Here is a 24,533-nt window from a genome sequence, read left to right as displayed (position 1 = left end):
GGTTACAATGTTGACAGCCGGCTGCCTATAAATACAGGCCGGCTGAGCTGTTCGCGGTCAGTTCTATTCCAGCTTACCATAATAAAGAGCTACTTGAAGAAATCGCTGTGCCGGCTGCTATGTCAACCCACGACTTAACAACAACGAAATATCTATTCGCCAGGGGGTTGGACTAGATGACCCTGGGGGTCCCTTCAAAACACTACAATCCTATGACCTAAACTACATTGCTGGACTGGTGCTTGCTCTTACAACAATTCGCTTGTCTCAGTCTGCAAGAAGGGAAAACGCATACAGTGGAAATGGCCTTAAATATGGAATAAGGCAGAGGTTTTTAAACTGTGGTTGTCAACCTGGTGCCCAGAAATCTCCACTGCTGAAGACATGTATCTTGATACTTCTGTATTATTTTCAGGACTCAGCTTGTTGTTGTTTTTTGTAATTTTAAGTTGTCTTGCACTATTTTTAATATTGTGCTTTAATATCAATGAGGCTTTTAAAATGGTAAGCCACCCTGGGACCTTATTAGCAATGACAATGACATATTAGCAATGACAATGATAGTGATAATAATTCCTCCTAGTGTGGAAGGGTGCAGAGCTTGGCTTCTAAGCTCTGCGTGAACACTGCTCTGTCCCCCTAAACCCATGGGATAGGGGCAAAACCTAAACTTAGTGGCTTCATATTATTATGGGACATGGCATGACGGTACCGGCCCTAATAGCTGGGGAGCAGGTGGTAGCAACAGGGAAACGGGGTGTTTGTGTGACTTTCAATGGGGCCTAGCAACAAGGCCTCTGTGCGGGGGGAAACACGCCAGCCAGAAGGAGTGAACGTGTGGTGTGCTTCACTTTTTATCGTCCCCACTACATCGCAGTACCTCTCTCAAGAGTTCCATGTTCATGGCCCCTCTTTTGTAATTGCCTGTGGTCTGTTTTGGCGGCTAAAAAACTGTACTGCAACTTGCATACCCAACCTATTGGCACTCCCCCCTGCCCCCATGTCTTTCCCCTGCAGTGTAGGTGTCCTCCTTTCCCAGCTGCCCTTTCCGTTCTCACCTTGCATCCTTCACAGGCGCTGACCCCATAGTGATAGCCAGAAGACTTATCCTGGCACACAAAGCAGGGCTTGTAGATTCGGGGCAGTGGGGGCGGTGAAGGGGGGCTGGGCACAATCTCTTCCGAGCTGGTACTCTGCGTTTCAATGGCTGCAGAAAAAAAGAGAAAGATAAATCAGGTGAGCTTCTCAGGGCCTAAATACGCAAACAGAAGAGGCTGCATTTGGGGTGAGGGGTGGGGAGTTTGCCTAGAACCTACATGATGAAATCACCCGACCAATTCACTTTCATAATGCCACTTATGGGCCTTGTGTTCATACATCACTTGTCTCCCCTATGTTTGAGGACTGAATGCTTGGCCGGAGCTGAATGTGTGAACCGTTTCCACGGAAAAAACATTGCATGCAAGGTGATGTGAGGAGAAATGAAAGCTGTGTCCATGGCGTTTGATCTGTGACATGGTCCATTCACACATTTGATCTGTGATGGGAAATAGACGCAAGACAAGGAAGGAGCAGGGATATGTGCTCTTGAGACATTTGCGCACAAAAATATCTTACTTGGTCCTGCCTACTATTAACTGCCCTAAAGAAAAAGAAAAACCCTTCCAAATTCTCTGCAGGGATACTAACGCAGGATGCAAGGAAGATTACATTCTAAAACAATTGCTGTTTGGTTATCAATTTGTATCCTTTGCACTGAATTTGGGGTTTTGTCTTGACTGAACTTAGATAACTGGGGTGGAGTGGGCCCCCTGCAGATCATGCAACGGCTGCTAATCAGAGGCAAATCCAAGTACAGTGGTACCTTGGGTTACATACGGTTCAGGTTACAGACACTTCAGGTTACAGACTCTGCTAACCCAGAAATAGTACCTCAGGTTAAGAACTTTGCTTCAGGATGAGAACAGAAATCGTGCTCCGGTGGTGCAAGAGCAGGGGGAGGCCCCATTAGCTAAAGTGGTGCTTCAGGTTAAGAACAGTTTCAGGTTAAGAACGGACCTCCAGAACAAATAAAGTTCTTAACCTGAGGTACCACTGTACAAATGTCAGCTGGCCTCCTGGGAAAACCATTCTGTGGTTTCAACAGCAGGATTGGAGCCTGAGCTGCCCCAGCGCTCTGTCCTGGAGGGATGCTGCTCAGCTGCTCATATTTTAGCAGGCAGATTCTGCAACCGTAAAGCCTTTACGTAAGATACCCTCCCCGAGAAACACTGAGAAGTGGGAACAGGACAGCCCAGTAGGGAAGAGTAACCCTAAACAGGGATGCCCGAAGGCCTGGAAGCTTTGGAAGCCGCCTCCAGCATGCTCTCTGCAAGGGTGGGATGGCACCGCAGCGATATGCGATTTGACATTTTCAGGCCAGAGAAATAAGATGTGGGATTGAGCCAGACACAGCCAATCCCAGGAGCTTTACATGCTTGGCACAGCAGCTCAACAGAACAGGGCGGGGTGGTGGGGAGGGGGAAAGGGAGGCAGTGCAGTAGTGACTTGACACTGCTGGATTCCTGGATCCGGAAGGGAAAGGGTTTGCTTTCGGGAAGGAGGACAATAAAACAATCCGGACACTTGTCTTAAAATCAACAACAAAACCTGCAATTTAATGCCAGAAACACAGAGAGAGACACACACACAGAGAGAGAAAGAGACACATACACACACACTGTTATTGTACAGACCAAAGTGCCTCTGTGCTTTCACAGAGTGCATATATGCTTAGCAAGGGAGTTTAGCAAAATAACCGGGGTTCTTCTAGGGCAAAAGGGGTGTGAATAGTTGTTGCGTGGTTGCTCCAAGTTAATTAACACTGACTACAAGAGTGCAATCTTGTGTCTGTGATATGAGGCAGGGAATCCCCTATAAAGTATGTCACATTTCTCTGTGGGTGGGGAGAGATAATGCAGTTGCGACAAACGAGACCTTCGGTGCTGGTTAGAAATGGTGCAGAAGTGTGACGGAAGGTAGAAAAGGGTTTTTAGAAGACATTTAAAATGCAATATATCCTACGGATGATCCCTAGAGGAAGAAAAGCCTGGGAATCTGGACTCCTAGCCACCGATGCAGAAGGAAGCAGGTCTAGGCTGGTTATAACAGGATGCAGCTAAAAGCCTGGATATTATTCCCATCTCAGAGAAGGAAGCAGGGGTCTGAGATGGGTTACAGCAAATGGGATGGGAAGCCAAGATTCTGAGGGGCCAACTTGCAGGATTAGTTAAGGAGGGAGCTTCCTCCTGCCAAAAAAGAGCAGAACAAGGTGAGCTTAATTTTACTGAATCAAAAATCTGTTGGCATAAAAAGCACACAAGCTCTGCAGTTATACAGATCTTTCTGCAGGCAAAATGAAAAAGGTGCCTAAAGGAAGCTGAGGACAGGAGGTGGCGAAACAATGCAAGGCGAGACAGAGGTGCTGCTGGCCAGCAGGGAAGCTGATCTAAGGATGGGTATTTATCCTGTTCCGGATGGGATGATCCTCCTTCTCAAGAGTCTGGCACATGGTTTTGGGATTATCCTGTGCTCCTGGATGCTCAAGTGGTGGCTGTAGCCGGAAGTACTTTTGCACAGCTCGGGCAGGTGGGCCAGGCTGGTGTAGTGCATGGGTAGGCAAACTAAGGCCCGGGGTCCAGATCCAGCCCAATCACCTTCTAATCTGGCCCATGGACGGTCCGGGAATCAGTGTGTTTTTACATGAGTAGAATGTGTGCTTTTATTTAAAAATGCATCTCTGGATTATTTGTGGGGCACAGGAATTCGTTCATATTTTTTTCCAAATTATACTCCGGCCCCCCACAAGGTCTGAGGGACAGTGGACCAGCCCCCTGCTGAAAAAGTTTGCTGACCCCTGGTATTGGTTAGAGCACTGGACCTGGGGCACAAATCTCTACTTAGCCATGAAGCTTCCTGAGTGACAGAACAGTCAGACTCCCTCCCTCCCTCTTCTCTCCCAGTCTAATGTAAACATGCCCTACGTTTATGGAAGTGAAGGTGGGATAAAAATGCCTCAATTAAAAAAACCACCCCAAAACAAACCAACATCACAGCCCTTCCTGAAGAAGACAGCCACTATCACTCATGCTTTGGTCACATCTAAGGTTGGTCTAGTAAGGTCTACATGGAAGTATGTCTGGAAACTACAACTGGTGCCAAGTGCTTTTTCCTGGGGTCCACCACGTGGAAGCCACTGCTTTTCTATTTTTGAACTACTCTGGCTCCCAGTTTGTTTCAAATTTCAAAGCAACTTGGACTTCTTGTTTCCAAAGGAGGTTGCTAGACCATTGAGATATTTGCAGGGTTTTTTGCTCCATGTCCTGCCATTGTACAAAGGACGATGAGCCTTCTCCATGGTGGCTCCTAGGCTGTGGATCCTCCTTCCCTTGGAGGGTCTGTTTACAGACTCTTCTCTCCACTCCTCCCAATGGATGTTGAAGGCCATCTTACCATCTGGAGTTTTACGAGGACAACTTGTGTTCATTGCGCGAGGCCCCTGATTTCATCCTGCTTCTGTTTCTCTAAGATGTTATCAGGACTCACTATTGTTTTTTCCCCTCTCTCGATAAGTCTTGTTTGTTAATTGGTGTTTTATTGTTTTATTTTGCGCTTTTAACTTGCATGTGCAGCCTTGGGGCTGTCCTAGCTGGAAAGCAGCATAAAAACTAACTGTAATCCAGTGTAACATGACGGCAGGCCCTGAGATGCACCCCCATCCGATCTGTTCAACTTGTATGCCACAAAATGGAGCCGCATGGAATCTTTTAAGGAAAATCTGACCTAGCAGAGAGGTGGACTCAAGAGGGAAACCTCCCTCCAAGCTTCTAGGCTCCAGTCCCATGAAATGCTCTGTGTGTGTGTATATGCACGTGTGCGCGCGCGCGCACACACACACACACACACACACACGAAAGTTTACTGATCTCACCTCCACCCTGGCACAATCTTGTTCAAATGTTTTGGTTCCCACGACTCCTGGATTCAAGACAGCTCACCAGAGGGGGTGTGGTGGCATGTGCAAGACATGGGGTCAAGACCAGCCGTGGAAGGAAGACTGGGAACCAAATGCTGGGTTCTTTTCTTTTCTTTTTTTGCCACAGTTGTCAAAAGGCAAGACAGGTCAGAGCAGCTTGTCAATAAAAACAGACGAGAAGCTGTGGCCGTGCAAATGCGCGGACTTGCATGGGCACAGTCGCAAAACAAGGGCAGCAATGAAAAGAAACACAGCCTGCACATGTGCGATGCGTTTTCCGCTCCCCCAGGCATGAAAAGGTTAAGGCGCTTGGCTGCACACCCACAGCCCCTTTCCTGTAGGATGTCTGCCGATGTTTTTCTTCAAGCCGGAGTCCGGAGTAAACCAGTCAGACAGGATATTAAAAGGCCTGGCCCTGCGCAGGGTGAGCAGGCCTTCAGATGGGAAAGGCCTCCAGGCCAGTCCCCCAAGGATGGGTTTGATTAGCTCCCCCCTTCTTAACCACTTTTTTTAAAAAAATAAAAATCCCCTTACACACACACACACACACACACACACACACACAAACCTTGCAGGGAATAGAGCCAGGATGTGGCCTGCCAAACAAAAGGGCTGGCGCATGCCAGGAGATTAGACATGAAAGGGGTTTCGTTTGAGTGGGGCCTCTGCGCAGGAAGAGGCTCACAGCTGGGGAATGCACCCTGAGGACTTTGCACCAACTCACGGCTCATGACGTCCTCACCCTGATGGCCCCAAATGCAAGGTCTCACAAGGCCGATTCCCCCTCCCATCCTTACCCCAACATGCGTGTGCGCGCACACACACCCTAGTGTGGCCCAAAGCCAACCACAGGGGAGACACAGAGGCACATGGCTATCTGAGCAACTAAGATGCTGGATTCTATTCCTAATTCTGAGAAAGGTTGAGAGCCCAGCAGGTTGGAGCCAGTGCTGAATTGCAAAAGGGAGAGACTGTCTCTCCTGGAAGCCCTTTACAGTGGACGCATGGGTTGCAAACGTGATCTGTGTGGGAAGCACGTTCGCAACCCGCCGCGCCGCGCCTGCACAAACGTGGGTCGCAGTTTGGCGCTTCTGCGCATGTGCAAAGCACGATTTAGCACTTCCGCACATGCGCCGAAACCCGGAAGTAACCCGTTCCAGTACTTCCAGGTTCGGCGCGGTGTGCAATCTGAAATCGCGCAACCCGAAGCGTCTGTAACCTGAGGTATGACTGTATTCATAATCCCAGATACATAGGGGACTGGTTGTGGTTAAGCCAGTGATGAGAGAGGGGCACTCTACGGATGCTCAGAAACACCCTTTGTTATTTCATTTGTTCCACTGCTGAACAGAAAACAGGTCTGAGACGAAGCCCTGACTCAAAATTGCTCATTTATCACAATTGTCATTATAGCTAGTGTAAACTGGACTCCTGGGTTGTTTCCTCAAGTCTGCAAAGAGTCTGTTGGGTTGGGCTCATGAGTAAAACAAGGAACCAGGCAGGAAGCCAAGACGGGATTCTAATGAGGGCCAAGTAATACATTTAGCAGAATCAAATCATCAAGCTTTTCCTGGACTGTACAACTTCAGGAGGAAGTGTGTGAGAGTGTGTGGGGTATATTAGAATGCTCACTCCCGGCACACAGAAAGGCAGCGCATCAGGGAACAGGGCAAGCTGAAACATATTTACTTCCCCTTTCTTCCTTATTTTGTACATGTAAGGTTTCCAGTTTTGTTTGTTTTCTTTAGGATGCAATTACCTCATCTTCAGTCTGAAGTGGTACCGTTCAGGAAAAGATATTTACCACATGAATATGCCTGAAGGTATAAATTAACATTCAGTTGGAAGCAGGGGTTTGGGGCCTGCTTCTGACGCTGGGAAAGGGGGCTGGTTTGTTGCGAGGAGAGGGAGGGCTCTTTTCGGAGGGCAATGGAGTCTTAAGAAGAAGGGAAAAGCAGAACATTTTGGAGCAAAGGCGGCTATGCCATGTTTCTAGCTATGGAAAAATAGAGTCGAGTCTAGGAAGATACAGTGGAAGGGGAACATTTAAGCTCTGAGAGCCCTATTAATTTTCTCTCCGGCTACCCAGCTCTCTTAAACCTGGAGAATAAACCCAGGAAACCTGAAGGAAACACACTGCATTCTGAGGTATTAACTGTCAGGACTGATAGTTCAGTGTGGTGCTGATAATGCCAAGGTTGCAGGTTCAATCCCCATAAGGGTCAGCTGCACCTTCCTGCATTGCAGGGGACTGGACTACCAAGGGTGGCAACGGTTTAGATTTATTCCGTATAGCCCTATTCAGAAATCAACCATTTCCGACCTTTAGCATTATCAGACCTCTTTGTTCTGCTTAGAAAAGTCAGTGGTGGCGCCCTGCTTGCCTCCAATTTCCTGTTTGGCCATGACACCTATTGATGTCTCCCAGCACACGACGCCTCTACATTTAAACAAGTTTAAGCACTGCCTGCCCTCAGTGGTCTCTTATGCAACCAATATGGACTCCAACTCCCAGGATGGCCAATGGTGGTGGTGGTGGGGGGGTTGATGGGAGTTGGGAGTCCCAACAGCATCTAGAGGTCCCCGTGCTGCTTTTTGCATCCTAGACCACTGGTGGGTTGAGACCCAGAATGCACACATGGGGTTAAAAGGTGCATCCATGCTCTGAAAATGTTGAAGGCCACTATCTGAAGTCACCAGGAATGTCCCAACTTGAAAATATATATATATATATATCTCTCTCTCTCTCTCTCTCTCTATATATATATCTAGCTTATATATATATATATATCTAGCATATATATATATATGTGTGTGTGTGTGTGTGTGTGTGTGTGTGTGGCTTTTGTTGTTGTTTAGTCGTCTTAGTCGTGTTCGACTCTCCATGACCCCATGAACCAGAACGAAAGAAATTTTATTATTTTGGTCACAGACCAGTTCCAGCCCACATACAATATCAAGGAAGTCATAAAACACGATAGGGATACATTTGAATTTGCAATTAGGTATAACAGGGACAATACAGATATAGCAACAGTTTAAAAATATATAAAATAAAACTTAGTCACTAACATATAATCTAAAATTATCATTTAAAACCTTAATCCTTATGATAGCACAGCTTGTTCCCTACGTTTTATGGCAATCACACAGAATTTGGCTACCCTAAATGTGGTCTCAGGATCCTTGTCCTCTACCAGGGATTTTAGACATTGCCTTGGAAACAAGCTACACTTCTTCAAAGCAGGGGTCTGAATGAGGCCCTCTTTGCCTCTCCATCCCGTCCTAGGGAGTCTCCCCAGGCCACCCCCTTTACTGTGCTGAAACATCTCCTTGACCTGTGATAATAATGCCTCTTGCCTGACAGGAATGTAGCCTCCTGTACAAAGATAGAGGAGTCACATCTGTTGCCTTGAATAAGTTTCCCCACCCTTGCATTATAACATCTGCAGTTTTGCCACACATCCTGCGCCGGTGCTACCAAGATAATCGTGAAACACTTTTAGACACTGCCAAGTTTTGTTTTTTCCTGCAGCTTTGGTTTTCTTAAATGGGATAATATATGGGGTAATATATATTTATTCAAAGCAATAAAAAAATATCCTGCAAGCTGTAATGTCCCTTCTACAGGAATGCATGATTATTCGCCTCTGTATGAAAGACAGTGTGGTATAGTGGTTAGTGTGTCGGACCAGAGCCTCGGAGAGCAAGGTTCACATCCCCACTCAGCCATGAAGCTCACTGAGTGACCTAACCGACCTCACACGGTTGTTGTGGGGATTAAATGAGGGACGACAACGACCCATGTATGCCACCTTGGAGGAAAAGGTGGGAAATAAATGCAAATAAATAATATGCTTTTACCTCAGCACTCTCCTGTTCTACAGAATGGTCCCAAGCCCTGCAAGAGTTTCATGGAAGAGATACTCGCATTCCTACCAACTCCCTTTTGCTTATGCAAACTGACCATCATCTCACAGCCTACTATAAAGTTTCAGTTCATTTCAGGCTTTCGTAGAAAGTTTCGACGTCCTTCACTGTCAAGATATTTTGCCCCCAGTCACCCAGCTTGTCCTAAATCCCTTATTCGTCAAAATGGGGCAGTTGCCATAAGGGTTTGTGAGGGGGGTGGGACACCTCCTGCAAAGCAGGCCGAGGCCCCAGAACAGGGAATGTACAGTTCACAATGGATTGTTCCCAGCCCCCCATCGCCTGGGGCAAAGACAAAAGGGAAAGCCAGTAGCTAGAACAACGAGATGACTGTTCCCCTTGCCAACAGGACGGCTGTCGGGTCACCCAATTATGCCCACGGAGGCGCAAATTAACTGCTCTCCGACATGCCCTTGCTGGGCCAGAGCCAAGGGTGCCCACCTCCCACCCAAAGGCAGCAAACAGAGGTCGTATTCTTTGGTGAAAACTGCAGGTGCGGAGGGGAGGTCAGGGCTTCTGGAATCTCTCTCAAAAGACGGGGAGCCCTGCTGCCTCCTTCCCCTGTCACAGCCCCTGGCAACCCCTCCCAATTTAGCCAGCAGAATATTGTCTTTTTTAGGGAGGGGGAATGTTTGCAAGAAAACCTGTCACAATTCCCCAGGCCACACTGCAAAAGAAGAGAGAGCTGTTACCATGTGTGCAGAGCCACTATTTTAGGGTCAGAAAAGTCTCCCCCATCTTTTCCAGTGTACTGCAGTAGGCGGGGGCCGTGGGGCAAGTAGAAGCAATTTCTTGCATGCCCTATTTATCTTGAACCTGCACAGCCCTACCCCTCTTCGTTCAGCAACATTTATTTAGCAGCACCTCCTCTCATCCTAGTCCCTGGGCCCCTTTTTAGGTACATACAAGTTAATAAAAGAGTGCTTCTGTGCATGTATGAAATGCCCTCTCCTCACCTCTGAAGTCTGATCCCATCTCCTTAAAGAGTTAAGGGCCAGGACTTCCTTTTAGAGCAGCTCTGCTCTAAATTAAGCAGTACCCACAACTCCCTTGAGAGAACTCAGTCCAAAATGGCTTTTGAATTTTTTAAAAGCTTAGATATTCCGCACCACTGTAAAAACTTAGGCTGGGCTTCCAGAATGTGCCAACAGATAGAGACAATGCTCTCCCCACCCACCCACCCCCCTCGCAAAATAAACCTGCCTTAGAGGTGACTTTGGGGGCAGGACAATGGGCTGACACAACCGCAAAAGGTGCAGGACTCCTACTCTATTTTCACCTGGCCACCCTCCATTGAAGGCGTAAAAAGATCAGCTCCCCATCAGTTGTGGTTTCAAAAATCCAGCTGAACCAGCATTCAGATGAGACAACACACAGCTTCCTGGATCCGTCCTGACTATATTATAGGTCTTCCGGGAAACAAAGAACTGAGGTTTAGCTGCAGCTGCTTTTCCCATTTCCTCAATGCAGAGTTTGTATTTGTAAGCCAGGCCAAGACACAAAACGTAAGGAAGGAGGAGATGAGGCAGATGAAGAACAGCCAACTGAGAAAGTTTCTGCCGGAGCAGAACCCTGACTGCAACAGCCCGTGATAGAGTTGTACCCTCCATGAATGTCTCTCGCTCGCTAATCCTCTTGGAAAAAGCCACTTTAAGCCAGTGGACACCACATCATTCTGCCAGTTAATTATGCACTGTGTAAAGGAGGACAACTCTGGAACGTAATGGAGGGACATTCCTCCCTCTTCCCAGACGGACGGACGGTGGGGACGTGATCTCCCCTGACTTGCCCCCTGGAAAACAGCCGGGACTAGACTGTGATGAGGGAGGTGGAGGTAATCAGCAGAGCTGCCTGGAGGCCAAGAGGAGGGGAAGCGAGGCATTAAAAAGGGCACTTGACAAAAGAGGCAAGCTACCAGCCGCACAAAGGCAGCCATTGTGGGGCCAGAGAGGGCCATGGCACTCGACAATGGACACGCCAGAGGAGGGGGGTGGGTCATGGCAGAGGAGTCAAGGGGAGTGCTGGGGGGGGGGGTGCGGATCTGGCAGGACCTATTATCTCCCTGGGCCAGAAAGGCCCGATACTGCAGGAATGGGCTAGTCTCGCCCATACACTGGTACAGATCTGAACCACATACGCAGATGGCTTTGTAGCACACACCTCACAGAAAAAGAGCACAAACACACACCCCAATCTGCTCCAGCATATGCATACACACGCAAAATAATTTTACAACGCACTTTCACTACAGAAATATCCAGTACAGTGGACACTCGGGTTGCGAACGTGATCCATGCGGGATGCGTGTTCGGAACCCGCAGCGCTGCATCTGTACACTCGCAGGTTGCGATTAGGTGCATCTGTGCATGTGCAAAGCGTGATTTAGTCTTCTGCGCATGCGCGACCGCCGAAACCCAGAAGTAACCCGTTCCGGTACTTCCGGGTTTTGGCAGTCCGCAACCCAAAAAAACGCAACCTGAAGCGTCTGTAACCCGAGGTATGACTGTACCATTCTTTTTGAAGAAAAGTTGCATTTGGTTTCATGTGCTGTAGGAGGGTGGTAGGATTCTGCAAGATTTTTAACAGACTGAATCTGACACACTAATATTAATAATGATGATGATTTTATTATTTATATGCTACCCCATCTGACTGGGATGCCCCAGCCACTCTGGGCGGTTCCCAACAAAATACAGGGAACCAGGCAGAGGGCCTTTTTGGTAGTGGTGCCCACTCTGTGGAACGCCCTCCCATCAGATGAGTAAGTATATAACCTTTAGAAGGTATCTAGAGGCCACCCTGTATAGGGAAGCTTTTGAAAGTTTAATGCAGGCATCCCCGAACTCTGCCCTCCAGCTGTTTTGGGACTGCAACTCCCATCATCCCTAGCTAACAGGACCAGTGGTCTGGGATGATGGGAGTTGCAGTCCCAAAACAGCTGGAGGGCAGAGTTCAGGGATGCCTGGTTTAATGTTTTATTACGTTTTTATATATGTTGGAAGCCGCCTAGAGTGGCTGAGGCAACCCAGTAAGATAAATGGACTACAAACAAACAAACAACAACAATAATAATAATAATACCCAATAAAACATCAACCATTAAAAACGTCCCTGTACAGGGCTGCCTTTTAAAGGTCATATAGTTATTTACCAGTTTGACATCTGATATGAGGGTGTTCCATAGGGCGGGTACCACTACCGAGAAGGCCCTTTACCTGGTTCAGTGATCCACAAGGAACACAGTACTTGTACCTGGAAGAATCCAGAGAGCGCATACCAGAGCTCTGTTTCGCTCTTCCACCCACTGTGCAAACAAAGATTGCGTGGGAATGAGAGGCTTGGGCACACCTCCCATGTCGGAGCTCATGTTTCTTGATGGAGCAGAAAGTGCCCCCTTTCCAGAATTGACCTGGCATGCTGACTGCCCACGTGCGGATACCAAGGAGGGAGAAACTAGGCTCTGCTGTGGCCACCTCTGAGCCATCCCTTCCTTGCACTGGGATGGTGCCTGTGATGGACGGAGTGCAGCCCAGCATTTTTACTTATGTCACATTCCAGCAAAACCTTCTCTAATGCATCCCTTGTTAAATTTCAACGGGACTCCCACATGATAATTTCACAGTGGTTGTACTCTTTAATATTTTAATTCCCCAGCTTTTTAGACCAAGCTCAAGACAGTTTATCACAAGAATGTACTAAGATATCTCCATTAAAACACCCCTCAGAAAATCTAACACCTGTGTGCTTTGTTCCAGGTCAGACTAGTTGTCTCTCTAACCCAGCACTGTCTCTTTCCTCCTTCCTGATTCTTTCAGGGAGATGCCAGGAAATAAACCCGACATCTTCCATTTGCGAGACATGGGTTTTGCCAATGCTGTTCAAAAGCCTGTTAATGTTCCCAACATATTCTATTGGGTAATACTAGTTTTTTATCTGCTTTGCAGAAAAAAATATAATGTATCACATTTGAGACAATTTTCTCTTCCGCTCTCTAAATCCCCAATTACAAAATATTGGAAAAACAGTAAAATACTTCATTAGAATAGGGGCTCTCGAAACATTGGTCATTGTCAGATTATCCTAGAATAAGTAAATGTCTAAAACATTTGTTTAAGGTGAATTGGTCAGAACTGGAGCGTGTTTTGAATTTCGGGCTTTTTATGGTCCTTGGCTTAAATGGCAGCTTGTTTGTAATCTCAAATGAAGACTAGAAGTGTATATAGTTGGACAAAAAAAAAAGGCAGATGACTCCTCTATCACATGTGTATACTACAAACATATATTTCATATACACAGTGTGGACATGATGTAATCTGCCTCATGGTACAGTATGCCATATCCTAACCCAATTTATATTTACAGCCTAATCCTAAGCATGATTTGGGGAAGGGCCGTTACTAGCACTGTTGAGTGTAATTATTTGAATGCAGAAGGTGCCTGGTTCAGTCCCCAGCATAGGACTAGGAAAAATTCCCTGCCGAACCTCTGGCATGGATCAGTGGTCTGATTCAGTACAGTCATACCTCATGTTATGTTTGCTTCATGTTACGTTTTTTCGGATTGCGTCCCGCGGCGACCTGGAAATACTGGAAAGGGTTACTTCCGGGTTTCGCCACTTGCGCATGTGTGCTAAATTGCGCATCAGGATACAGCGCTTCAGGTTGTGGGCTTTTCACATTGTGAATGGGCCTCCGGAACGGATCCCGTTCGCAACCAGAGGTACCACTGTATAAGGCAGCGTCCTATGTTCTTCTGATTATTTGGGAGTCGGCCCTCCAGAGGTCATGGTACCTGATTTCCTACCATCTGTGTTTAGGACTGCAGCCTTAGCCCCACCAAACTGGTAAGCATGTCACAGAAAAACACATATTCCACAAAAACACTAACAAAATAACATGCCTACTCTGTGACCAGCACTGTGGAATGTAATTCTTCGATAACTGTAGGTTCTCTTGCATATAAAGTTTGCTTTATGGTGTGTTTCTCTGATCCATCTGCTGATACATTTTGGGGGAAACTGACTCGGAACGATGCATGACCATCCAATACATATGTGTGCACGCGCATGGACACTCCACAAATCTACGACCTGATGCCCTTTTAAAATGTAGTGTGGAAAGGGGGGGGGTTATTGTGCTGTCTTTGTTTTTATTTTTTGAATGTATTCTGTGTTTTATGTTGTAAACTGCCCCAACATCGATGGGCAAAGGGTGGCATACAAATTTAATAAATAATACTGCCCACATGGATAAATAAAAATACAGGACATAAAAAAATCCCTCTCTCCAGCTTGATACCCACAGACTAACACACACACACACACACACACACACACAGCTGACTCAAGCTGGCACAATCAAGCAAACTCCTACACAAGGGTGCCCCACCACAAGCAAATCCACAAAGCGCATCTTCTTTTACACACCCCAAATCTGGACAAAGCGTTCCAGAGGGGTAGTGGTACAACTAGCTTGTTGAAACAAAAATGGTGGCACCTTAAAATACTGACACAAGTTTACGGAAGCTAGATATTTAAGTAGGGGAGCAATGGATGTCAAGTGGAGACTCAACCATTCCCTTTCCTCTAAGCAAATACGAACCATGAGCGCAAGCGCCGTGTCCCTTTCCTTCTCAACCCCCCAATCAAAACCCAAGCCCGTGCGTCTCGATATTCAGCTGCATGCCTTGCTATAACAGACAGACTGAGCAAAGTGTCAACTGCGTAGATAGAAAACACAAAAGGCTACACACTTGCCAGTCAAGTCCCTCTCTTTTAAGGCAAAATCCTTCACACACCACACAACAGGCTTGTGCACACTCCCTCTTCTCCCAGCTTTAGCGCTCAATTGGAGCAAACAGCAATTTGGGTTTTTCCCCTGGATTGGCATCTGTTGCTAAAGAGTGGGTCCTCCCTTGGAAAGCAGTGGGGGCGAGGGGAAAACTGCATGGCTCCATGCCTAGAAAGTGCAGATCAAGCAGAAAACTGCTCAGATGCATACTTTCTAGGCCACAGCACAAGCAGAAGTGTGGAGGAACCCTAAATTCCAGGGACTCACAGGAAGAAACTGGCTGGCTCAGACAGATGCTGGTGGTGTGATGGTGATCGTGCCTCTTCGAGGCATATGATGTGTAGGCAGGACCTGAAGTGTCTTCTTCTGAGTCAGAAACTGCTGTTCACGTTATTTTTGCTTTGGAAAAATCCTTGGTGTTTGCTGATGTTCACAAACATTTAAATTATATTCCTCTAATGTGGGAGCAAACAACTAAAGTTAATCCTGAGAGCCCTTATGTGTGCAGAAAGACTGGAAGGATAAGCAACCCCCATCCATTACTGCCCTTTCTACAAATATATTGTAATCAATCTTGTTTGGATATCCATTTGGACATACCGACTAGCTATATTAATATACATGTTCAAATTAGGATTGATGGATTTTTCTTTACTGTTTATGTGAGCTGACGCTGCTTCTTTCTTTTTTCCTTCTGTTATACTTGCAATAAAGTTTTGGGGGTTTTTTTGAAAGTCACATCACAACAGCCCTCCAAGATTAAAACCAGCTCACTTGGATTCCTCCTTGTACAATAAACAGAAGTGAACAAGAAACAAATGAACAAGAAAATGAGTTCTATGCAAGCTTCAACTTTGATGGTGGCACGTTGAAGAGAAGTCAAGGCAATAATATGACGGCATTTCCTAACTCAATATGTGCCTCTCAGATCTGCTGAGAACATCCTCTGAATTAATACATTTTCACAGCATATTCGGACAAAAAGGGCGTATGGAAAGAGATCCTCAATCGCCCCCACCTCTGCCCTACAACTCTGTAACCTGGTCACCCTGTGGAGAAACACTGACTCCCAAACCCCGTTTAAGAACAATCAGAGTCTTGTGGCACCTTAAAGACCACCATTTGTATAATGTCATGGATTCAGGCGCACCTCATATGATGAAAGCTTATGCCATTATACGTTTTGCAGCCCCCTGAAGCTCTTGGTTTGCTTTTGCTGCAAGATAAAATCGCAGTTGCCCCTCTGGAAACCTTTAAAATCTTTCCCTGCTTGAATCAGCTTTCTTTGGCCACGGGTAAACCTAAGCGGCTGATTATTACTTTTTTAACAGCTTCGTTTTCAATGTGCTTTTATATGGGGTGTGGGGACACTAAAAAGCCTGACGAATAAAAGAGGTCATAGATCCTTGTTGTCATGAAGCAAAATCCACCAGCTGAGAAAGAGCAATAATGCGATGAAGGGGAGACTTTAAGGGCACCTGCCCCAGGTACAAACTAGGCAGGGCTGCAAAACATGTAATATACCGAGAGCATTCTGTAATTGCCAAGAGTGTCTGACCAGGACTGGGGAGACCTGGGCTCATATGCCCACTTATCCATGAAGCTCATTGGGGAGAATTATGCATGGCACTTTTAAGCTCCTTGAAGGAATCACAGAACTGCAGAGTTGGAAGGGACCATGAGGGTCATCTAGTCCAACCCCTTGCAATGCAGGAATCTTTTTGCCCAATGTGGGGCTCAAACCCACGACCCTGAGATTAAGGCGCCTCATGCTCTACCAACTGAGAAAGGCAGGATATAAATAAAACATATGAGTAAACTAGTGAAATGTATAATCCTTTCTTTTTCACCATGGTAGACGAAAACCATGGCTTAACATCAAGCTGTTGGGAAAGGTTTGCACATAACTATGGCTTGCTTGCTGTCAACAAACCACAGTATGAAGCCATGGTCTGTTGTTGGTTTATGAACCTCGGCTTATGAACCCAGCACCCTTCCTTAGCTACGGTTTGTTTGGCCACCCCACCCCTGACGCTCATCAAACTGCAAAGGCAGGAGGCAAGAGAAGATGGAAAACAAATGAAACTTTGGGGAAACCATTTGTTTGCACGTCCGGGTTCACCTGTGTTTTGTTAAACAAACCAAGACTTAAGTGTTATTGGCAAACCAGACCAGAGTGGCCCTGTCATATAGCTCCACTGGCCCTAGGTCAGCAGCCTTACCTAGTTCATTGCATTCCACCACTGAATAACTCTGGTATGGGGAAAGAAATTACACTAACACTGGACAGCAAGGGCTGGCAGGTTTTTGCTCCTGCTCAAGAGCACTAGGTAAATCTATTCTTAACTAGTCCATGTGCCACAACATGCAATGCACCTTTAAAGCACATGACTTCTCCCAAAGAATCCTGGGAACTATAATTTGTTCAGGTTACTGTGAATTGTAGCTCTGTTAGGAGGAAACTTGAGCTCCCAGAATTCTTTTTTTTTGGGGGGGGGGGAGAAAGAAGGGAAGTCAATGTGTGTTTGATGTGCTTTAAAGTTGTGATGTGGACCTGCCCTAGAAACGACTAGTTACAGCACTGGTACCAAGCATCCCCAGGTGAAAATGGAAGGGAAGAAGAAGTGTTTTAACCCAGACGTACAGAACATGCTTTCCTTGCAAAAGACAGGGCTGGAAAAGTTGCTTGCCTGAAATCACCTGACTCGGTAGGTTCCTAAGTTTCTAAAGGCATTTGTTCTTCCAGGAGCTTAAATGAGAAATGCTGTCTGTTAGGGAATAACAGAAATAGTGTTTCCCAGCTCTGCCTTTTGTTTTCTTGCATACCTGCTCTCAAGTCCATCCCTTGCTCCCAAGTCTCTACTTCCCTTGATTTCGGGAGGGCAAAGCTCAGGCCGAAACCAGGGAGGAGGTGACTCTCCCCCCCGCCCCCCACTCTCTCCACAAAGGATCCTGGGAGGCCTCAAATAGGGCATTTTACCTTTGTGTTTATAGAGCACACCTTTGTTTGACAAAGTGAGTCAATAGGGATTCTTCCCCACAGTTGTTTGGCCACCACCTCACACTGAGGAATGAAATATAAAAATTGGTGGGAGATGGGAGGAGCTTTTTAAAAAAAAAGAAAGGAAGAAAGTCAAGGCAATGAGGTGTTTTTACAGGGCAAAGCTCTCGCTTGTAGACTTAGCATATACTTGTTGGTTTTTAGGACTGTTTTCCCAAGGCGTTCAGTAGGGTCACGACGCTTTCTTTCCTCAAAGGCTCGAGGCCTCTGCTCTGCCAGTGCTCCTCAAGTGTTGTATTTGCACACACTTCAACGTTTGGCAGAGGAAAATAGGAGCTCACTCACGATACAATTGTGGCTGGGAGAAACAAATCTGCTTCTCCAAGGGCATGCCTAAAGTTTTCTGAAATATCAGAGAAGAGGCTGTCAACCGATGACAAGGAATTACTTTAGCTGATTAATAATGTGCCACTTTATAAATGAATTGATTAGATCCATTAATTAAGTGCAGTTGCTTAGGACCAAAAAAAAAGCATCAATGGAGGTTCCTTTGTAAGATACTGGAGGGAGTGTGGGAGAGCTTGCGATTCAACCAAAGTGGCCACCCACTGTTACACAAGGGAGAGCTGCCTTTAATATTTCTCCGTTCCCTATTACAGGCACACAGCAGACCCAAAACAGCATCCAAAGGGTGCCCTTTATTCACAGCCCCATTAAAATTTGCTTTCATAGATCAAAACTGGCCCCCCACAACAGAAGCCTTTGTGGATTAATCTTTCAATTAGAGCCCTACTACAATACCCAGGATTTCTAATACCCAGGATTCACACGTGTGAGGCGACAGGTTTTCCTATGACTGCTGGCCATTCAGCCACTGATTCCTTTTTAACATAAGGGATACTGTGAAAAGTTATGGGAGGTGGCTGCTGTTATTCAAAAAAGATCTCTTCCTCTTCTCCTCTTAGTCATTGCTTCACATGGTCCAAGGATCAGCCACGCCTCTCGTTAGCAACTGTTGGGTGGTAACCTGATGTTCTTAATGTTAACATGTGAAAATGACCCCCAAAGGTCAACACAAACTACCCCAAAGATTCAAAATGCGAGGGAGAAATAGGCATGTGAAGAGGAAAGATCTCTCCAGAGGGCAGGATATAAACCACACAAAACCAAGGGAAAAAATAATCCTCCCCTTATCTGCTGGCTCTCCGCTGCAAATGCACCCCACATGCCAGAAATAGCTCTGAAATTAAGCAGTTAAGAAATGGATATCTGGGGGGGGGGGGGCATGTGCAAAGGATGATTGATAAAATGCAGGGAAACACATTCCCTTCTCACCCATCGATTCTCCCCTGCAAATGTTACCAAAGCAAATACAGTGGTACCTCGGGTTACAGACGCTTCAGGTTACAGATTCCGCTAACCCAGAAATTGTACCTCGGGTTAAGAACTTTGCTTCAGGATGAGAACAGAAATCGCATGGAGGCAGCAGGAGGCCCCATTAGCTAAAGTGGTACCTCAGGTTAAGAACAGTTTCAGGTTAAGAACGGACCTCCAGAACGAATTAAGTTCTTAACCTGAGGTACCACTGTACAGGCTTGGGAACACACCTGCAGACAAATAGAAAAGGAGCAACAACCAAGGTTGCCATTTCAACATAACACACCTCCAGCTACCTCTCCTGCCTGTCAGGTAAGGGGGCTGGGAAAGATCCTTCCTGAAACCCTTAAGAGTCGACTCCAAAACTCACAGGCCTTTGGGGTTGAAAATATCGGTTTGCATCCTCACATCCCAAAACTGTAGTTTTCCAGCTGTGTCCCAGGGGTTCTTCATTTGGAAACTTCATCAGGGGGTTCTCCAAGGAGAAAACTAGACAAGAGAGAGTTTCACCCACCCCCTTAATGAATGCTTTAACCTGCCTTTAGCAGAGCCACCTGCCCAAATTACCAGGGGGAGGCCTATCAGGTACACAAACCATTTGGATGGCAGCTGTGCTCCCTGGATGGGGGTTGGGATGAGCCATTTTCAATGCTCAGCAAAGCCCGGCATGTAGTAGAGGCTCGCTTTGAACACCCTCCCCCTCCTCCAGCCCTGTACACTGAATAAATCACAGCTCCCATTTGAGGAAGCAGATCCATTAAAGTGACGGAGAGAGAGGTGTCAATAATTTATCGCCTCTTTTATATAATTTAAGAACTTCCTTGGCAGAGAGCAAGCACCGGCAAAGTATGGATTTGACAAGATTCTGATGCGCAGTGGCATGTCGCTGGAGGTGGGGTGAGGAGGAGGAAGGACCTTCTTCCCTCCTTTCCCCAACACACACATATTTCAAAAAATAAAAAAATGGAACGAGCGTTTTGGTTGTATACTTAAGCGTGGCTGCTGGCAGGTAGGAGAGGGGTGCTGGGACAGCCTCTCCTGCCAAACAGAGCAAAACAAAGAGGTTTTGCGAAACGCCACTCATCTGCAGGCCAAGTATGGTGTGCTGCGGAATGTGGACAAGAGCTGCTTCCAGACGGGTGGCTCCTGGCGCTAATCAATCATTGCTCTCCCACCGCAAGCAAAACTGCAATCGACTTCCCACACTATAGGGGATATGGCACTTTTCCTAGATGTTCATCCTGCTATGTTCCATCCACAGTTGTGCACGTGACATAGCTGTGATCCAATTCAGTTGAGCACCCTTTTTTTTGGGGGGGGGAGGGAAGAATACATCCGAGTGAACCTTAAAAATAACAACAGTAATAATAAACATCAAGTATTCATTTAGCACCAACCACTTATCCATTTTAGGATGATTGCTCATGATTGCCCCCAAAGTTCCATGCAGGTGTTTGCCTGAAAAATGCAAAGGTTTCAGGATCTACAGATGTCCAATTTTTATTTGTGATTATTTGTGCTCATGATGGTATCAGGGTAGTTATATGCAATCCTGCTTTTCAGTATTGTTTGTGCCTGCTAAAAGTTTTGGGGAAGTCATACCGCTTTGTTTCCAATCAGTACATGTCCTGTACCTTTCTATCAAAGGTACTTTTCATACCATAAATGTTCTTGAGGGCAGGGTCTCACTTTGGTTGACTGTGGCATTAAGGATGCCCCCTCCAGATGGCAATTGTGCAGTAACACAATGCAGAACAACCAATAAAGTGGAAAGGTGTGTGGACCATCCTGTATAAATCCACCACTAATTAATCATTATTGTGTAGCAGGAACCCCCACCAATCTGGAGGGGCCATCAAAATTTGGGTGGGGGACACTGACATCAGTGGGAGTTCAGAATTGAACGTCTTTACAATGAAGAGCTGAAGGGGGTTTTGAAGCAGAGTCCATTGATAACAGACTATTGGCCATAATAACTTAATATGTCTATTTCAACATCATGTTGGCCCCACTGTTTTATTTCTTCTGTAAGTAAGTTAAATGCATTTTTGTACATCGCCTTATGATGTTTACAGGAAGGGCTGTAGAGAAAGAGTTTTGATAAAGAAACCAACCAACCAACCAACCAACCAACCAGCAAAACAAACGCACTTGGGAAGCTTCCTGTAGTCAGGAACCCTGAGACGAAAAGGGTTCCCAATCCAATGCACTTGGAAAAATGGCAGTCTACAAATGCAACAAGTTAAATAAAATTGTGCATTATGTGGAAATCAGTTGTCTTGGAGGATTCTCCACATTCTCAGCTCTGCTTCAACCCACTAGCCCTCCGTTCTTTCCTCCCAACATATAAAAAAGCATGGAAAGAGAAAGCTCAGCTGCAAATCTGTTTCTGGTGCAGCTTCTAAGGGAACCTTCCCTTCCTTCTTCCAAGGGGAACGGCCACCTCACTCAGCAGCCTGGAATCCACATGGCTTTGCTTTCCTTGAGCCCTTTGCACAGGAAACCCGGTCAGACACACCCCAGACATCCCCACTGGAGGGAGGGGGGGCTCCTGCTGACCTGCACACTCACTCACTCATGCACTCTCTCACTCACACTCACACTCACACTCACACACACACAACCCCACCTCTGAGCCAGCAGGATGCCACTGAATAAATAGGAACCTTGTCCCTGCCGGAACTCCACATCTCCCAGCTGGGTCAACAGATGCCTCTCTCGGCACAGCAGTCCCTGCACAGCCCGTCTCAACTTGCCGTCCCCGCACTTAATCCATAACCCAGTGGCAGGCTTGGAGCCGAGCCAGAGAGAAAGCAAAACTGGCTTGCTTAGACCCGGTGCTTTACTTTAAATGATAGTCATTATTAATTAAGCACCTATAAATTAAGTGCTGTACAGAACAAGAAAGTCCTGCCCACAGGCTTACGATCTCAAAGAACAACCCCCACCACAACCCCCCAAAAAGATAAAGAACAAATAGCAGGATACAGAAAGGAAGGGGGACAAGAAAGCGACCCACATTTATAAAGTGGGGGGGGGGGGAGAGAAGAGAAATATCTCCAAGATATAGAAGGTCTCGGGGCTGGAACTGAGACTAGTAAATGCTTCATTGGCCTTGGATCTTGACTGTGATAGAGCTGGCTGTGTAAGCACTCTGGCTATGCTCTATGGCACAAACTTCTTCACTGTTACTGTTTTTAATATCTCGATTCAGTTCCCAGTACTGGCAAAAGGTTCCTGGGCTCTGCCGGGATCCAAATGAGCCCATACTGCACAGAAAAGGGAAGGCAGCTAGGGCAGTGAGTCTTGCAAGAAAGCTCCCACAAGTTTATTTACCTATTTAGAAGTATTTATCGGCCACTTTTCAGGGCAGATTATATTAAGAGTTTTGTCCTTGTGCCTCCCCACCCCCCAAAAAATAAAATTTGATGAGCATTGCCATTCAAATAATTGTCTTGTGTTCAATTATGCTGGGCAGGGTTTACCTGGGGCCCCCAGTATTTTGTTCAAGTGGGCACCCCTGCCATGAACCTCTGCTAATCATAGATTGATAAACATTTTCGGTTTCCAAAAGGAATCAAGGTATCACCATTCCACCCCCACCCCCCATTTCCTCTCCCAACAATTCTGTAAGACAGGGCCCTGTTTACAGTGGTACCTTGGGTTACAGACGCTTCAGGTTACAGACTCTGCTAACCCAGAAATAGTACCTTGGGTTAAGAACTTTGCTTCAGGATGAGAACAGAAATCGTGCGGCGCCAGTGGGAGGCCCCATTAGCTAAAGTGGTACCTCAGGTTAAGAGAATGGACATCCAGAACGAATTAAGTTCTTAACCTGAGGTACCACTGTACATGCTTATGAGGAGAATTTGTATCTTGCTATTCAACGGAAGTCCTCGCAATAGTTCGTAAAACCAAGAAACAACAAGAAGCAGTGGATATATTAAAAGCCATCCAATTAAAAACAAAACACTGTGACTTCCATTCTGTGTTTAAAGAGCTGTGACTGAAACACGGCAGCAAAAGGTGGGACTTGGAAGACAGCTCTGTGTGTCCCATTCCCCCAGGAACGACACTAAAATTCCTTTCCAAAGAATGCAGTAGGGAGAAGAGAGTCAGGAAAGGAAAGCCAGAGGCAGATGACCCAAGCCCTTGTGTTTTGGATCAGTCTCTAGGAAGGCAGGGCTCCCGGGTCTCTCTCTCTCTCTCTCTCTCTCTCTCTCTCTCTCTCTCTCTCTCTCTCTCCTCCTTTCGGGCTCCTGTCAGCTACATCTCAGGGCGTGGCTGGGAGGCAACGACTGTGTGCAGCTTCCTGAAGATAAGATCTCCGGCAGCGAAGGGCCCCTGCATGCTTTGAATTCCTGCGCTGGCTGGAAAGAGACAGAGTGCTCTCTTCGACAAACAGCAGCTAGCAGATAACACAAGCAGAGGAAAGGTCTTTGGACTCCATGCCTTTATAAGCCACCCTTCACAGGATCAAGTACCGTATTTTTCACCCTATAGGACACACTTTTTCTCCTCCAAAAATGAAGGGGAAATGTGTGTGCGTCCTATGGGGCGAATGCAGGCTTTCGCTGAAGCCTGGAGAGTGAGAGGGGTCGGTGCGTACTGACCCCTCTCGCTCTCCAGGCTTCAGGAAGCCATCCGCAAGCCGTGGGAGCCTGCGGGAGTTCCCCCTGGGCTCCCACGGCTTGCGCAGCGCTGCCTGCACCCCGAAGACCCGGCGCGCTGAGCAGTCGCGCCGGGGCTTCGGGTAGCTCTGCGCAGGCCGCGGGAGAGCTCCCCCGGCTTGCGCAGAGCTGCCTCTTATGCCGAAGCCCCGGCATGCTCAGCAGTCATGTCGGGGCTTCGGGTAGCTCTGCGCAAGCCGCGGGAGGGCTCCCACGGCTTTCGGGGAGCAGCCTGTTCTGGGGGCTGGGGTCGGGGGAAGCTCGGGCTTCCCCCACCCCAGCCTAGCGCCTTGGGGGGGGGAATTATTTTTTTTCTTTATTTCCCCCCAAAAAACTAGGTGCGTCTTATGGGCCGGTGCGCCATATGGGGCGAAAAATACGGTACTGCCCTGGCTAGGGCTTGAGTCTTCAGCAGAAGGCTCAGCCCTGGAATTTATTTTCAGTGCTTGGTCTTCGAATTCTTGGGAGCAAGTGCCTCTGAGCAAGTACAGATGGCCCTTGCAGCTTTAGCAGGGATAACATCCAAGTCTATAGCTGGGCCTTCCAGCCAACCCACCCTCTCTTTTAATTTACTTTTTTTAAAAAATCATTTACACGCAAGACATGCAATGCCATAAAACAAGAATCAAAACAAAACAACAGCATATGCTCTCTTTTGAAAAAATCAATGGATCTACCCTGTGGTAAAGGATCGTCACCAATGTCTCCGCAACTCACCCCCAACACCAGTTGTATTTATAAAAAAAAAAAAA

General features: G+C 46.8%; 1 protein-coding gene across 5 annotated transcripts in view; it reads right to left on the bottom strand.

Moving 5' to 3' along the window:
* Window positions 1-24,533, bottom strand: part of RARA (retinoic acid receptor alpha) — a 191,463-nt gene that overhangs the window by 19,086 nt on the left and 147,844 nt on the right. For all 5 annotated transcript variants that reach the window (XM_083469952.1, XM_083469951.1, XM_083469950.1 and 2 more), the window contains one exon: window positions 1,059-1,207. In XM_083469952.1, coding sequence (XP_083326078.1) covers window positions 1,059-1,207 — 149 coding nt within the window. The remainder of the gene's footprint in view (window positions 1-1,058; window positions 1,208-24,533) is intronic.

The sequence above is a fragment of the Podarcis liolepis genome, assembly GCF_965112155.1.
Source record: "Podarcis liolepis genome assembly, chromosome: 13".
Lineage (NCBI taxonomy): Eukaryota > Metazoa > Chordata > Lepidosauria > Squamata > Lacertidae > Podarcis > Podarcis liolepis.
The sequence above is the reverse complement of the archived record's forward strand: the minus strand, read 5'-3'. Positions and strand labels throughout refer to the sequence as shown.